The 17,185-nt window shown below is 39.7% G+C and overlaps 1 protein-coding gene across 1 annotated transcript; it reads left to right on the forward strand.

The window, feature by feature from the left end:
* Nucleotides 1–9,541: 9,541 nt before the first annotated feature.
* On the forward strand, nucleotides 9,542–10,882 carry LOC106636136 (protein yellow). The gene has a single exon (XM_014348431.3). It carries the CDS (start codon nucleotides 9,549–9,551, stop codon nucleotides 10,869–10,871), a length of 1,323 nt encoding a protein of 440 aa, XP_014203917.2. The 5' UTR covers nucleotides 9,542–9,548; the 3' UTR covers nucleotides 10,872–10,882.
* Nucleotides 10,883–17,185: the final 6,303 nt, after the last annotated feature.

A 17,185-nucleotide genomic window follows, 5' to 3' on the forward strand; every position in this document is an offset into this window, starting at 1 on the left:
AATCGATGAAAAATTTGTGGTAAAAAAATAAGTTGAAAATTTCATTGAAATTCAGAGAAAGACACGATTTCTTTTTCTTTTTTTTTTTCACACTTTGGTTAAGAAATGAATTGTGCGATTTATATCGTATAAAAGAAAAAAGTTGATCCCAATTTTTCATCAAAGTAGTCAAAGTAGATTTATTATAAATTTGGACGAAAAATTCCCCGAATAAATCAGCTCTTCTCATCCTCCCTTGAGAAAAAAAAAAAAAAAAAAAAAATACCAATCTCCCCGCACTCGTTTGTTTTCCTGATTTCAATGTAGTCTAAAAAAAAAAAAAATAAAATAAAAAAAAACAAAGTGTGTCACCGGATTGCCCACCTCGATCGAGAAAAACAAGACAACGGTCGGTCAATTTATAACCGTTCACACACGGGTGGTACACACTGCGAACACATGTAAACACACACAAACGGGGCGATTATACACCCACGTCGAAAAGGGAGCTTCCACTGCACCGCAGATGCGTGAGAACATATTATGGGCTGCTCCTCCGTATATATTATACTCTCTCCGCGGGAAAAGCATACTTAGACTCTCTCGCTATATAAAGAAAAAAAAAAGGGGGGGAGGAAGGAAAAAGAGCGCATTCAAGGCCGCTCTTTCTGGGTGTCGTATTTTTTTCTTTCCTGCCAAACACACCCCATGAATATACTTACTTTATCTTTTTTTCCGAGTCACCCGTCGTGTACCGACTCGGAAGCTTTTAGAGCTCCGCGGGGCTGACGGGCAATTTGCTCGAAACCGAAAGCTCGACGGGCGGATTCCTTCCGTCTTTTTTTTTTTCTCTTTGCTTTGCTCTATATTACCCCCTCCGTGTATGTATAGGGGCGAGGAAGGAGTGTCTTGTGTACAACAACCTGCGCGTCTGGAATCTAGGCCGAGGCCCTACCCTACTCCTCCTCCTCCTTGATGCACCCAGGAAATCCGAGTGCGCGCTTCTCTCGCGTGCATGCACGTGGGGTATGGGTGTCGTGCCACCTCTATAATAGAAAGGAGGTAAGCTTGACGACTAATGATTTTTTTTTTTTTTTTATTTCTTTTTAATTGAATTTCAGTGTGTTACGAGAGTAAAATCATCCAAACTGCGGTACTGCGCTTCAATCAATCAGTCAATCGTCGAATCAATTGTTTTTTTTTTTTCCTCTTAGATTCCACACGTGCAGTACAATCGGTGCTTGGTATAGAATCACCTATAGGTTCCAAGTGCAAATGTGAGAAAGGGTTTTTTTATTTTTTGCGCATTCGATGAAACCCAATTTTTTTTTTTTTTTTTTTTTTCTTTCGTTTGAAGACGTGCAGAGCTGCGAAAAGCAGACGAGGCGTTTCATATAATATTATACCTGTACTGTTTCTGGCACACAACCCCTGCCGTTGTATACGAACCAACGCCGCAACTCTCGATGAAAATCACCCGAGACTCGATATATGGAATCGAAAAAAAAATTTTCCCCCGAATATCCTTGTTGTCAGCTGATGACCTTATACACAATCTCGTGTGACTCAAGGGCTGCGATAAAGATTTGCGTTTTATGGGTTTCTTTACGATACTCGGACGCGCTGCCGGGTGGCGATATTTTTTTTTTTTTTTTTTTTTTTTTTTTCGCGGGTACATACATCATCGGAGAGGGTCAAGGTGTAGTTTGACGCAGTTCTTTAAATGTGCATATTCCGCTTCCTCCGTGTGTATAATCATCTCTCCCGACGACCCTCCACACCTCACCACGGCCAAGTTCGTACATATGTATAGTATATACAGCGCGCATAAATTTGGACATTGCGAGGAAATCTTTTTTTTTTTTTTTTTTTTTTCGTACATACTTTGGTGATGGCACGCATTAAATTACCGGATCGGAGCGGATAATCATCCCTCTGATGTACGCGAAGGGGTGCACGATAATGATACACATCGATGGCCTTGTGCAGCGCTGTATTTATACACGTATGGGCTCTAAATCATTCGACAGAGTTGAAAACGAAGCCCTTTTCTTTTTTTTTTTTTTTTTTTCATGAAAATTCATATTTCATTTATATGTATATAGGGCAAGTGTACCTCCAAAATCCCTCCAGTCGCTCTTTATTTGATACGTGCATCACTTGTATCGTTTTTGCACGAGACGCGGGGAGAGAACCTCTAAAAAAGGGGGGGGGTGGAGGAGGAAAATAGCCTCGAAGAAGAATCGTTTGTGTATAATAATGAGGGACCCCCTCCAGCTGTAATTTCCTTTATGATTTACAAGCTCGAGGTGTGTTGCGGCAAAAACAGCTCCCTCTTGCGAAATCGATTCTTCCCTTGTGTATATACATACACGAGTCGCGGTGTTGTTGCACAATGTGCTTCAACTCCACCCGTGCGATGTGTTGATTGCATTTGTAAATTAAACCTACATTTTTTTGTATGTGTATAGATGGACGTCTTTTTTTACTATTGTTATTATTTTAGTTTATTCCTTTCAATTATAAAATAATAATGTCTCTTAGTTTGAAACAGTTGTACTGCAATACAAATGGTGATGAAATTTCGCCATTTAAGTGTATATTTATATTATATAGTCTTCCAGTCAATTTTACCAATATTAATAAATATTATAAATAAAAACATCGAATGAACTAATTTAATTTGTTTGGTCGATTGATTGTTGGTGACGCCCAAAATCACGTTTACACAGGCTGTGTGATTCTCATCGATCGTCTAAATGAGATCTCGTGTATTTGGAGTTGAAAATTATGTGGAATACCACCAAAGTATATAAATATATATATACCAGTTAGCTGGTAAGCCAAGAAAAATTTTTACACCATTACAAATTTAGAGATGACATACAAAGCTTGATGGATCAAGGTTTACGTGTACACATAAATATAGACTCTGGCTTTTAGAGAATCTCTTCTTTGATAATTCCATCACCTCCTCTAAACACTTGCAGACGCGCGCGTCAAAGCTCCTTATATGATTCAACATTATATACCTACACGAAAAATATATTTATTTATATTGGGGTATAGGTGAATCGCGTGGTTCTAAAAACACGCGCGCACAACACGTGCTTTTTGGCTCCACTGCCAATGCGGATATCACACATATTGTATCGATTTTGAAGTCATCGACGAGATTCGCTCGTATGTACCATATATATATATAATGTTACGCAAACATTTATACGAGATCCCTCGAAAACATACCGATAACTCGGCACCCGATTCTCGACCGATTATCGGGTGTATTGGAGCTAGTCCATTATCGATTTTCGATGCAGACGTCTGTACGGATACCTTTCCGTTATACAATACAGGTCGGAGACGCGTCGGCATCGAAAACACACGCTACGGAGACTCCGCGGTTTATTTTTGACGCCATACGACCCAAAATATCGTACATTACATGATTATATTATTATGCCTGTGTGGTGAAGTTTTTTTTTTTTTTTTTTAAAAAGAGCTACCTGTGGTACCAAAGGAGCCGACCAAAGTTCTATTCTATGTGAATATATGCACTCAACGACACCCTCAAGCAGAGAAAAGCCCATCGTCATAACGGTCTTCGAGCTTTTCTCCGTTACGTTTCGGATGAGATTATTATTACCAGCGATCACTTTAACTGGACGTTACAGGGGAAAAAAAAAAAAGAGTCGATGTATTCCGGAGCGAAAGAACCCATTAACCCATAGACGGACCGAACCCTTTTTCCATCTATATTACTGTTACGTGTATACGTGTGTTCGTGCGAACTGGCCGATTTCAATCCCCCGTTCACGTTCATCTGCTGTTACCTCATAATATATACTTTAATACGTTTCCTTCTATTTCTCTACCTATACACCAACGATGTGTATACATATACATAGCTTCCTTTTTTTTTCCTTTCGTGCAGACAAACAAGGAGCGAAAAGGAAGGCGCGGCCTCTCTTTCTCTTTGCTCTTGTTTTCCATTGTGATGATGATATTCCTCCTCGGGTGAACGCTCGAGGATCTATATACCTATACAAGTGTATATATGGCTAATCTTTTGCTCTCCTGGTGCACCTTTTTTCTTTCTCCTTCGATTCGACCTGTGGTTTTTTAACGGATCGGATACCTCATCCGCACCTGTTTGTTTATTTATGATACGCTTGCAAGTGTGAATCGCAGGAAATGGAGTTTTTGTGTGCATCGGAATATACTGTTTTTGCGTCTTGGAGTCTACCGGAGGGTGACAGGGTCGATGAATGGCAAGGTCAGTGAGTTTGAATCAAAAATTTTTTTTGGGGGGGGGGGCAAACCGGTAATCATCGGGGGAGAGAGAAAATTCACGCGCTGGAGCAGATGGCCGATAAGTTGCAGGGTATAAGGGGTGACCCGACCGTTGGAGTTACCGAATTTCTTTTCTTTTTTTTTTTTTTTTTTTTTTTTATCGAGCTCAATGGCCCGTGCAACGAGACGAACCGAAATTTCGGGTAACCGCAATTGTGTCTCTCCGCCGTTCATGTATACATACATATCAAAGGAGGAAGAGGAACAAAAAAGAAAAATCGGCGCCAAGGCGAGGGAGCAATTTGAGCGCGGAAAACAATTAGACACGCCAATCGGGGAGCTATTGTTTGCGCGCCTCGTGGACGTGGAAGAGAAAAAAAAAAAAAATAAATAAAAAATTCGCACTTGCTCGACTCTGCTGCATATATATGTATACGCGTTGTAGATTCATTAGTATACGTCCCAGTTAATTGTTGCGCATGTAGATTATCGTTGCAATTGTAGCTCGATTACAATGTATGTGTGTTTTTTTTTTTTTTTTTTTTTTTTTCGATCGCGTAAAATCGGCAAATTGATTTCATTGTTTTCTCCTCTTGAGGTGTAATGACGTACCTATACGAATAATGGACAGAACGCGAATTTTTTCTTTTTACTTTTAATTAATATAAACCGTGTACGGTACCAATATATTTAGTGCTAAAATTGTAGCTAATGTGCAGGACATCGTATATATACGCATTGCGCGTCGATGTCTCATGGACTTTCAATTAACATTTATTACGCAGATACGATTGTTTAATGAAGCTTCGCGTCCTTACAATCGTCGTAGGTATATGTACACTTCTTATTACTTTGCACATGTATGCATACACACGCCTTGGCCTCCTGGCATCGATTTTCACGTAATGTATACGAAAACTTTCGACGCACTTTCTAAATTCTTTGGATTCTTTGACTTTTCGGATTTGAATTTTTAATGGGTTTTAATATGGATTTTCAGTTGTTTTTTTTTTTTTCTTAGTAATTTCTTATCTTACAAAAATGTAATATTTGAGTGACCGAACAATGTGTTAAAATAAAAAAATAAAAAATTATGTAATGTCTTACAGAAGCCAATGGTGTATTGTACAATTTAATTATTTTTTTCCACAATACCTAATACTTGATACTGGTAACGTTACTATTTACCATAACATTTTTTCTACAAAAAAAAAAAAAAACTCTTGGGATAGTACAACTTAATAAAAGTACAATTAGAGATCGCGTTCTGGAACTAATGAAAATTCAAGGTAAAAACTGTTCGAGTACTATACTGTTTGTGTACACCAAAGCAAACGAGTATTCATTACGCTTCTACTAAAAAAAAAAAAAAAAAAAAAGGCCAGGCCGTAATCGAATTAAAAGTCAGCGTCGTTCAACCGCTCTACGACTCTATGTACGTCAAAACGCGCGTTCTTTCAGAAAATCACGCGACGAAGATGCATATCTGTATTGACATTGTGCTCTCCTTCTTTCAAAAAAAAAAAAAAAAGTTTTAGTAGCCCACGGAAGGCAAAATAAAAAAAAGGCCTCGTCGCGCGTGCGCGCACAAGTAAAATTAGAGATTACGCCCGGAAGCTTTGTGCGGTGCAAAAGGTGCGGCGGCGGATCTGATTAATATTGCACAAAGCAAAGTCGAACGAGCGAAAAAAAAAAAAAAAAAAAAAAAAAGAGGCGAGGCGCGCGAGAGAGCTTAGAGAGAAAATTAGAGACGCGCAGGAATGCGACGACGACAGCGATGAGCTTCTTTTCTTTCTTTGTTTCATTTTATTTTTTCTTTCCTTCGCCATGTACGCGCTTTTGCGGTTGCTTGGGTAGGCCATCACGTATATTTTCAATATCCACGGTATAGAGCTCACAATAGTGCGTATTTTATTACATCCTCGGGATTTCATGCGGATCCGTTACAATGTGAGGTGACTTTGAGTGCAAATTTTTCATTGTACCTCGTTGTTTGGCCAAATGGGTCGAATGGTAGAGAGATAAGGCTACTGACCTACATATTATTATGTTCGAGTCCCTTCTATCTCTACGTGAGCAAAGAATAGGATCTAAGCATAATATATACATAATGATTCAATTAAGCTATGATAATAAAAGTGTTGACGTTGTCAAACGCACATTTAATGTCTTCTTTTTTTCCAATTTAAATTTTACGTGCAAATGAAAATCGCAGCCTCATCGTTTACGCGATACCTGTATATAATATTGGGTAAAAATCATGTACAACGTGACACATAATTGTTTATTCTCACTCGCTGTGGAGAAAGAGGTTTGTCTGTAAAAGAAAACTATTCATTGTATTTTGTTTTCGCATGTGTACTTGCGTCAAAATATTTAAAAAATCACGGCTTGATAAACACGTGGTACACACGTATGTATAGAAAATATCTGAAATAGTTTTCACGAGATGTACCAAAAATAACGGCATGGACGGACAAACGCAGTAAATGATGCTTGTACTGTAAAAAAAAAAAAAAAAAAAAAAAAAGATAATTGTGTCGAAAAGTGAGAAGTGTCTTTTAACGATAGTAAATAAATAGCCACGGTCGCATCAATTACACCCTCGTTCGCACAAGCAAAAACTACACACTGCGCATAACATGTATATATATAAATGTACCCTATATATACCTCTATGTGATCGTCCGGCACGCACCTATTTATATACACGCTCGCGTATATACACATAATACACGTAGACACGCGAGGAGGAGGCGAACTTGATATTTTCAGCAGTGACACACTGTTCTACTTTTTTTTTTTTTTTTTTTTTCGTCAACTGTTATAGGTATACATGGGAAAACACGAGAGCTTCGTCATTTTGTTTGTTTGTCCATACATTTTATATGCGCATAAGTAAAATAAAAAAAGGAAAAAACGGAATACAAGGAGCAGCAGATTCGAATACGCGTTTTGTGTTATTTAGATGTCATGCCGTGCGGTGCATCGCATCTTCTCGAAGATGAATGTAATATGTATGGAGACGCGGAACAGTGAAATTACACACAACAGAAGCGCGTGTGTATAATATAGAGGCGGTAAATACGCACACGTGCACGTATATACCTACACCGATTATGCAACGAGCGATCTCGCGCGCGCGTGACGTACACACCTCCGGGTAAGCCATGGGCGTCGGTGATGATCGCGTGTAGTAATGAGCGGGGTGTAACCCGTACAGTGTGTGTCCTTCGGTGGGGCTATAGAGTTATTATTATTGTTTTTTCATCCTTTCCATAATCGCAAATGACACTCTTTTATATATGCTCTTTTAATATAATATATACATAATATATATAAAACATTGAGTCATGTATATTTGGTGTGTATACCATCGCGTTTCGTCAACCAATGATGTTTCCGTAAGTAGGTATACACATTGCACACACGTACCTCCTGTACTGTATGAACGCGACAAACACCGGATGGCCATTAGCATTTTACGCATATTGTATAAAAAGTTTTCCCAATCCTTGTAGGTATAATGTGATGCGCGTCTACTCGTTTTGCACAAGATGCTCCGATGTGTAATTTTACAACTCGCGTTAATGGAACACGCGCGTGGTTAGTCTATGTTGGTGTTTTACGAGGGAACCTTGACGTACTTTTTTTTTTTTTTTTTTTTCGGGTCTTTTTCCAAGGGAGGGGGTGTTGAAGTAGGGTATATTTAGTGGGTCAGCTCTTTCAAGTGCAATAGTGCCTTTTTTCGCTTGTTTAAATATAAACGAAAGTACGTTACACGTGTACGTAGAAACAAAATGTTTCTTTTTCTTTTCTGCATAAACACACCCGCGTGTGTGTGATAAATAATGTGACGAGGTCAACGTTTACTAAACGGCAAAACGTACGAGTATAATATCATTTTTACACGTGATTGTTGCAGCGTCAGCTTTTTTCGTTATATGAATATAAAATATACATGACAATGGCACTCTCGGCGGCACAAAGGAGACAAAGACCCCGTTTTTTTTTTTTTTTTTTTTCAAGTATAAAACTTGCCTGTATATCAGCCGATACTGTACGAGTTTAATGAGAGATAAGCCGAGAGCCAAAGGTCCCCGAGATATATTAACGTCTGTGCCGAGGGTGAAACTATACGTACAAGTGTATAAACGAAAAATTCGCCAATATTATAGCCATATGTACAATCGAGTAGAGAAAAACTTTCTTATTTATAAGTAGTACTCTGTTGTGTAATAAATATTCTCTGCATCCGATCGTGCGAGTTTGAACGCAAGCCATCCCCTGCTCAATTGTGTGTACATCTAATTGCGAAAAAAATACCCTTCGAGGTGCATCCCTTTTACACGATGTAAATATTCTGTGGCGCAATGACTTTGAGAGATTTCATTCGTTTAAAGCGATCGAATCGCGCAATTTTTGCCGCTCGCCGCGTGGCCCAATTGTGCGCGTCGTTTGATGGAATTTGATTTGATGCAATTTTTACAGATTAGAATCGTTGCGTACACGCGCTTTTTCAAATATAATACGCAACTCGTGTACAACTGTATATATAATACGATAAACTAAAGAAATAAAGTGACCGTCATTATGAGCTCTTCGAGTACACACGGTGATTGCACGTCCGACTAGAAAATGAAAAAAAAAAAAAAAGGTACGGAGCGTCTCTTGGAAACAACTCACGCTATCACCTTGGAAAAAAAACTTCATCCCTCGCGCCAGTCGCACGCGCGTGACAATTTAATATTCACGCTAGTCAAATCCACGTGTGCTTATATACATTTTCAAAACTTACGCAATAAAAAAAGAAAAGAAAGTCTCCAACCGATTTTAACGGAAATCCGCCCCTTCCCCTCGCGAATCTGTCACATATTCGCAACAACCCCTAACTGCACGCGTAAATATAATCCCCCTTAAAAAAAAACCCCCCCCCGTACAGATCGGTTAAAAAAGCACATCGTATATATATATACATATAGCGTTCGGGGATGGGTGGGAAAAACACGTCTAGAGAGAGAGAGGAGAGCCGAGCCGCCGCCGCCGTCGTTATATAGCGCGATGTGTATCACACGGGCTTTTCTGAGCCCGCGCAACTCTTGGCTCTCGGCGTTGAGTAACACTTGGCTCGCCGGAGCCGCGCGTACGTACCAGAATAGCCGCTCCGCTCTTTTAAAAAAGAAACGATACTTTTCACCCACTCGTCGTGAATACTAAAGTCGCGGTATTTCCCATACGTATAGAGCAATTGTCGGGTGTGAGGAAACAAAAAAACAATGATAAAACACTTGGCACTGGCATTGGCGCTGTGGGCGAGCCTGGGATCGGCCCACGAGCCCTTCATCGTCCAGTTCCAGTGGAACTACGTCAACTACACTTGGCCGACGGAGGAGTTGTACCTGCGCGCGGCCAAGGACGAGTCGTACCTGGAAAAGAGCAACGTCATCTCCGGTATAAAGCTGTGGAAGGGCAAGATGTACCTGACGATACCGCGTTGGCGCAACGGGGTCCCGGTGACCCTGGCTGTGACCCCGGCCGTGCCTGTCAACGGGACAACGGCGCCCCAACTCGAGCCCTATCCCGACTGGGACGCTCAAAAAATCGGGGGCGACTGCTCGGGCCTGCAATCCGTCCAGAACGTCGAGATCGACCCCATGGGCAGGATGTGGGTCCTCGACACGGGCAGGGTAGCCACGATGACCACCGAAGCCGCGGCAGCCGCCAAAGAGCCCAAGTGCCCGCCACGACTGGTCATTTTGGACCTCGAGGATGGCGGCAAGGTGCTAAGGAGCTACGGCTTCCCGGCCAACGTGGCCAGGCCCGAGGGCGCCCTGCTCAACGACATAGTCCTCGACCACGAGGACGGCGGCCTGGCCTACATAAGCGACTCGGACCAAGAGTACCCGGGCATCATCGTGTTCTCCCTGCAAAACCTAACCTCTTGGAAGCTCAGCCACGACTCGATGCGGGTCAAGGAGGACGAGGTGGGCTTCATCGTCGAGCAGACCCGGGTTAAGCAGAGGTTCAACATAGGTGGCTTGGCCCTGTCGCCGGCTTACACCGAGGGTGGCAACAGGGTGCTGTACTACACGCCACTGTCGTCCCTGTACGTGTTCGCCCTGCCGACCCACGCGCTCAAGTACGTTGAGAGCGGCAATTTGAGCCAAGAGGTCAAGGTGTTGGGGCGAAAGCCGTCGCAAACTGCGGGCATGGCCATGTCGAGCAGCGGGATCTTGTACTTTGGCTTGTTGGCCGACGACGCGGTGTCCATGTGGGACTCGAAGAACCCGTCCTTCATGACGGGCCAGAGGATCATATCGCGGGACCACCACCTCATGCAGTGGCCGAATTCCCTGGCCTTCGACGACAGGGGCAGACTGTGGTGCATCACCAATAGGATGCACAAGTTCCTCGACAACAGTCTCAGTATCGACGAGCCGAACTTCCGGGCCATCATGTCCAAGACTAGGATGCAGAATTACCAGTACTACGACAACGGGACGGCACCGGAGTTGCCGGTCATCGCGGCTGGCGCCGGCCGGGCCCTGGGAGGAACTGTCCTCGCCGCGCTACTCGTGCTCCTGATGCTCGTGCAGTAGAGGCTTGTTTTTTTTTTCTCCTTCTTTTTAGGGTGTTGTTCGTGGCAGCAGCCAGGAGTCTCGGTAATCATGTTTTCGCCAAAGGACTGTGGGACGATTTTACGAGAGCCAAGAGTCATCGTGTGGTTTTACTCCGCTAGTGGCTGCTGTTTTTTTTTTTTTTTATTTTATTTATTTTTTAACCAACCGTGCGTGCATGTTTACGATGAGCGAGCGCTTTCTTTTTTTTTTTTTTTTTTTTCCAAATTTGAATGTCATACGGGTGCATGGAGTGCGTGAATAGATATAGAGGCAAACTGAACAAAAAACATGTTAAAAACACCAATAATGTACAAAATCTCATATCCGCTTCTAACGTGTTTGTGTGCTTTTAAACTATATATATATATACATGCGTATTGTAATGTTGCAGTAAAGGTCCCGTGATCGTAACGTCATGAAATCCAATATCGTGTCCAAAGTGTGTGTGATCTTTCGACAAATCTTGTACAACAGTGGCGCAATATTTTCTCGGAGGAAAAAATTTCTGAAGTACATATTTTTGAAAAGTGAGGCCCAGCAGCAGCCGGTTTTCTTCAACGATGCCGTCACCACAGCTCGACGAACGAGAGCCGACGGTGATGGTCAATATTTGCGCAAAGTCAATCGACCTCGAAATCACCGTCCATCGGGCAAACATTGGGAAATCGCGCGGACACTCGAAGAATTCTAATATTAATCGTCTATGAGGAAAAAAAAAAAAAAAAAGGCTGGGAGCGAGAGACACACAAAGCGAGCTTTTTATCCGCGGTGCGCCACACGCGGCCTTTGTTTACGCCCATCACGAGGAACAAGAGTATTGTGTACATATATGTATTGCATAAGTGTATTTTAATGTAGTAATCCGCGGGTATTTTTCGGTGGCTCGATTAAATCGTGCCTTTTTGCCCTCGTTGATTCTCCCATTGCGTAAAAATTGGCTATTATGTGTTTGTCGTGTAGCGATTAGGGAAAATAATCGACGCTCGCGAGAGAGATAAAAAGTGTACGGGTGAATCGAGGCACTGATGGAATCGGGCCTCTCCGCGGCACCGAGATGTCGCCTTGTGTATACGAATCTCCCGTATAATAGTTATAATTATCATTATGTGTAGATAATTTTACGCATCACGCGGTTTTTAATACTGTAATACGAAGAAAAAAAAATAAAATAAACGAAACATATATTAGTTACCAGCGACCGGCTTACCTGTATACACGTCGCCTGCACTGAAAGTATATAATGTAGAGAAAAGCGAAAATATTTTTGCACTTCCCTTCCCCCCAACAAAACAAAAAAAAAAAATTAATGGCACGTTGTATATGCGATTTGAAACAAAAGTCTTGTTATTATTTGTTATACTATTGCGTATAACCGATTATGATTTGCATGTAGAGAAACATGTACGATGATAATAATATTGATAAAGAAAAAAAAAAAAAAAAAAGATTATACAATATAATAATATATATAATTATACATACGAATGAATAAATATTAGAAACGTTTAATAAAACTTTCAAGATTAATTAACTTTACATCATATTATCATACCCCGACATTACCGCCCGTCATCCCTTCTATAACATGTATACGCTTTAATCACTTGTCGCTCGATTGCTTCGCGGATAGAACCGCTGGATAAACGAGTAATTCAGTGAATAATTACCGCTTTTACTCACTTGGCAGACCGGAAAAACTTTTGCTTTCCAACGTCACGTGTTACACGTATTTGTGCTTTGGATTGCACAATATATTTAAAAAAAAAGTAAATATTAATGGATCGCCCAGTTTGGAAAGATCGAGAAGTGAGGTGTACATAATACATAGTGGTTTGAAGGGAGAGTACATTATTTCTAATTCTGGATACAAACATAATATACACACTTGCCGACAACAGTACAAAGCCTCGCGTTTACGTGTATTTCCTTCATTTTATTGGATTAGCTTACTTTCATTTTCTTTTTTTTTTTTAAGTAAACGTTAATTTTACGGCTGTAATTTATTTTACAACGCCATTGCAAAATCCACCGAATGAACGGCTTTTTTATTAGTTCTCGAATAACATGCTCTTAAAAAATAAAAAATAAAAACACTCAAGTATTCATTACGCATCATAAATGTACGAAACATAAAGTTTTTTTTTTTTAATAGCGTATTATACTTTTCCCAACAATTTTTAACGGCAAACCGTAGTATGTAGCGGAAAAAAGGCTCATACGTGTAGGAGGATTGCACGGTGCCACGCACGCGTTTATATATAGTTTCCCGTGGAGTCCAATTGAAACCGTGACAATAAACGGAAGGCATGAAGAAAAAAAAAAAGGGTGGCAAGGTCGCGTGGCACGTACAATCTCATTGGCGTTAATAATCTTCAAACTTTCCACCGCGAAAAAATGGAAAGAAAACAAAAAGTGGATGATTTTTCCCCTCGATATTACGTGTATGCACGAGCAGCGGGGTATATACATATGAGCCTCGGAAAATATAATATATATACCCACGTCGCGTCCCAGTTTCGCTGGCGCACACCGACGCTCTCTCGGTTTCCTTCGTTTTCTCATATATATATACCTACACACTTGCGCTCCTCCTCCTCCTCCCCTTACATCGGTGTGTAGAAGAGCCGAGGACCGCAATATGTATATACACGGAGAGGAGGAGATTTTCGCGTCAGATTCCCCGGGACGAAAATTATTCTCGGCGAAACGCTACAGAGCTGTCTTGCAAAGAAAGTGCGAGCCTATGTAGTTCACGCGCGCCGCGCACGGGGTCACTCTCTTTTCACTGTATATATACACAAACGCGGTATAAACTTTTCTTTTCTTTGTTTGTTTGTTTGTTTTTTTTTGTTTTTTTTTTTTTTGATGCAAAAAGAAAAAAAAAGGAGACACCTCTTTGTCGTGTGTACGCAAGAGAGTGCGGATTATGATAATGATGGTCTCGTTATGAATTTGCTTCTCTCCCCGGCCGAGATGAGGAACAACAGCGGGCGAGAGTTCAATGTACCCGCGCGCAGCTGCAACGGACCAGAGAGCGGAAAGCGCGCAAAACACTTGTACTTTTTCGCGATTATTTGTCCATGAGTGCATTGGCGCGAATCATCTTAAATTATTCGAATTTACATTGCGTTACATGGGTGTTTGAGGTATACATTTGGTGGTGCACTCCGTCACGGGAACTCATTGATTCGTATCTTTGCAATGCACGATATTTCTCCAAACTAAAATAATTTCATGCGTTTGGCTATTAATTGATTATTTCGCAAAAAAAAAGGTGACTAAAATTGCATATGATTATTTTCAGGGTTTTTTTTTCTTTTCCTTTTTTTAATCTAAACTGAAATAAATGTTTTAACTACATCCTTGGATAACAATGACGAATAATTTTTTATGAACAGTCATAATTTATAAAAATTATCATCAGTTACTATGAAAATTTCGTACTAATTATTCAATGATAGTAAGAATTATATAAATTGTAGTGAGTTACAATAAGCTATAATGTGTAAAATTAATCATCAGTTATTACTATTTTTTTTTCAGATATTTTTTATGATGAAAAGAAAAAAACCACTCATCGAATCTGGACTCGATTAACATTCTTATCACCGTTTATTATGACTTATCGTTTGTTATTGAAATGATTGTCATACTTGGGTAAAATGATAAAATTCTTTGCATCGACTCGGAAAAAATAAAAAAATAAAAAACCTACTACAATGTCGTGCTGAAATTGTACAAACATAAATTTTCTTTCGAGATAAAAGTTGTTTGGTAAAAAAATTTTGTTTTCTTCATAGGATTTCACCTGTTGTGTACTTGAAAATACAGTTTTCTCGGAGAGATTTGTATAACACTCAGCGTCGCAAGTGTCATCCGTGATTTTTCTCGCAACTCGAAAAAGAGTGAACGAGCGCGTGAGTCACGAAAGTATATAATATTTCGAAGAATCATCGGCCGAGAGGAGAGAAAAAGTGGTACACATTTCGCACCGTATACATATATATATATATTTTTTTTTTCACCACCAACAACGTTCATTATGTTGTCACAGAGGAATTGCTTTGAGAGATAAGTACACTAATTCAATACTCGTCTCTCGAGTAGGTAACGCGTAATTGTCATTTTTTTTTTTTTTTTCTTTTCAATCAACCCAAGAACGATGTATACGATTCAGCTTTAATAAAAGTGCAATTATCGTAGATGAACTCGGATATATCTGCTGTACTTAGAATAACACCACAAACGAGTTCGGGCAATCGAATTACCCACAAAAAGAGCTATTTGTCTGGTGAAAAGTAATCTATTTAAGATGCCATTCCAAAGTGTAATTTTTTTCTTTTCTACACTCGTTGGCGATCTGTTTCAAGACAATTAGTAAATCGATGCGAATCGAAGAGAAACAACTTTGTGCGCCTAAATTGTATACGACCACAAATTTTTAATTTATTCCAAAGAAAATCATAACGAGTGTATGTTAAAAAAAAAAATAAAAAAGGTGAGTCGGTTGAACACGTACTATAAAAACAAGTGATATCACAAATTGTTTCACGTTATACTTTTGACGCAAGACGTGATGTATAATACAACAATTGATTAATCATAATACCACCTGATTTTTTTAATCAAAAGAGAAATACTAAAAACAATTTTTTTTTTTTTTTTATGGGTAAAAACATAATTGCAAAACTAGTTCGACGGTATATTGTATCATTTTCGAAACTTTTTCAAATTAAATCGCTTTATTGTGTACAGAAAAAAAAAAAAAATGTCACTTTTTACTGTAGTTGTATGATTTTACTACTCTTGTTGTATTTTTCGTATACATTAATAATCTAAAATATTTCCCACACATTTACATTACAAATAAAATAAAAAAAAACGAGCCTCCCTGATTTAAGCATTCGCTAAAACGCACGGGTTTGTTAAGACCCCCGAATGTCCCTCGGATTTTTCTCGCACGCAAGGATCGTCCGAGAGACGACGAGAAACAAAAAGTAAGTAAGTATAAGTATTATTAAGTAGGTAACAAGGCAGCGCGTACTAATAATCGAAAGGAAAACGAGGCGCGGAATATTCATCGCTAGTGACTTCATCCATCGGCCGTGACGCGAAGGACTAATTTCGCGAGAGTTGCGCTGCTTACGCAAACCAAGTATATAGGTATATACTATATCTGTACCTAGTCCCCGTTTGTCTGTTCGCGATGATGTTTATCACTCGCTCTCGTGACTCTCGCGTGAGATACCTATATATATAGTATATAGTACATGCACGTGATAATGGGTGGTTCTCTTGTGTATATTCTTTGAGGTCTCAGCTTCTTTTCTTTTTTTTTTTTTTTTTTTTTTTTTTTTTTTTTTAATCGAATCGATCTAGATTTATCAATCAAATGGTTTAAAATTAGTTTACTGTTGAATAAGTGGCATTTTTAGGTGCTGCAAGCGTAATGAGATTTTTACATGAATATTGCAATTGTTTTTACAAGTAATTGGAGTTTAAAGCTTCCGATGTCCATGTCATCGACAATATGGCAAGAAATGTTTGTCCAAAGGAAAATTACCCACTCTGTTTACGGGAAAGTAACAAAAAAAAAAACAAATTGATATCCATGTATCAATTTAGGTTTATAATTCATCATATTGTAAACCCGCATCGAAATGGATGTATAACTCTCTTAATTAATCTTAGATTTTTTTCGTTACTCATAGTTACTTATACTGGTCACAAACTATTTGCACTTTGAAAGAACTGTAACGTACGGTAGTATAGGTGAGACTCTATACGCTTCCTCTCCTCAAACCTCATAACGATCGAGGGGCCCTATATAGGGCCAAGGGTAGGGAAGAGCGAGCAAGGAGAGGAGGGTCTATGCGGGAAGTACACGCGCTACCTTGCCTATGATTTCGGTATCTTGAATAAAGCTCTTGAAAGAATCTGTGTTGATCATTCTCGCGAAGCACCTCCTTACCAATATCATCCCTACGCAACAGAACTCTGACGACACTGTGGATTTATTTAATAATAATAATAAATAAAAAAAAATTGTTAAACTTTATGTGCCTATAGAGTATAGATGTATTTTATGTGTTTTAGAAGATAGAGACCTACATTATCGACGGTAGGTAAGTATAAAGCGCCCGCAGTTATCAACTTGTGTTCGCATCATTACCGACATAAGATAAGCAAAACATCTATGCTGGAAAAATCAGGATTTATACACACCGCACCTATATATAAATTACCAAAAAATTGGTATCGATATTTACAATATCCAGCGTGTAAATTTGACA

This window comes from Copidosoma floridanum, unplaced genomic scaffold, assembly GCF_036245765.1.
Source record: "Copidosoma floridanum isolate Cflo_tuat_1 unplaced genomic scaffold, Cflo_Japanese_pri ptg000025l, whole genome shotgun sequence".
In the NCBI taxonomy this organism is placed as follows: domain Eukaryota; kingdom Metazoa; phylum Arthropoda; class Insecta; order Hymenoptera; family Encyrtidae; genus Copidosoma; species Copidosoma floridanum.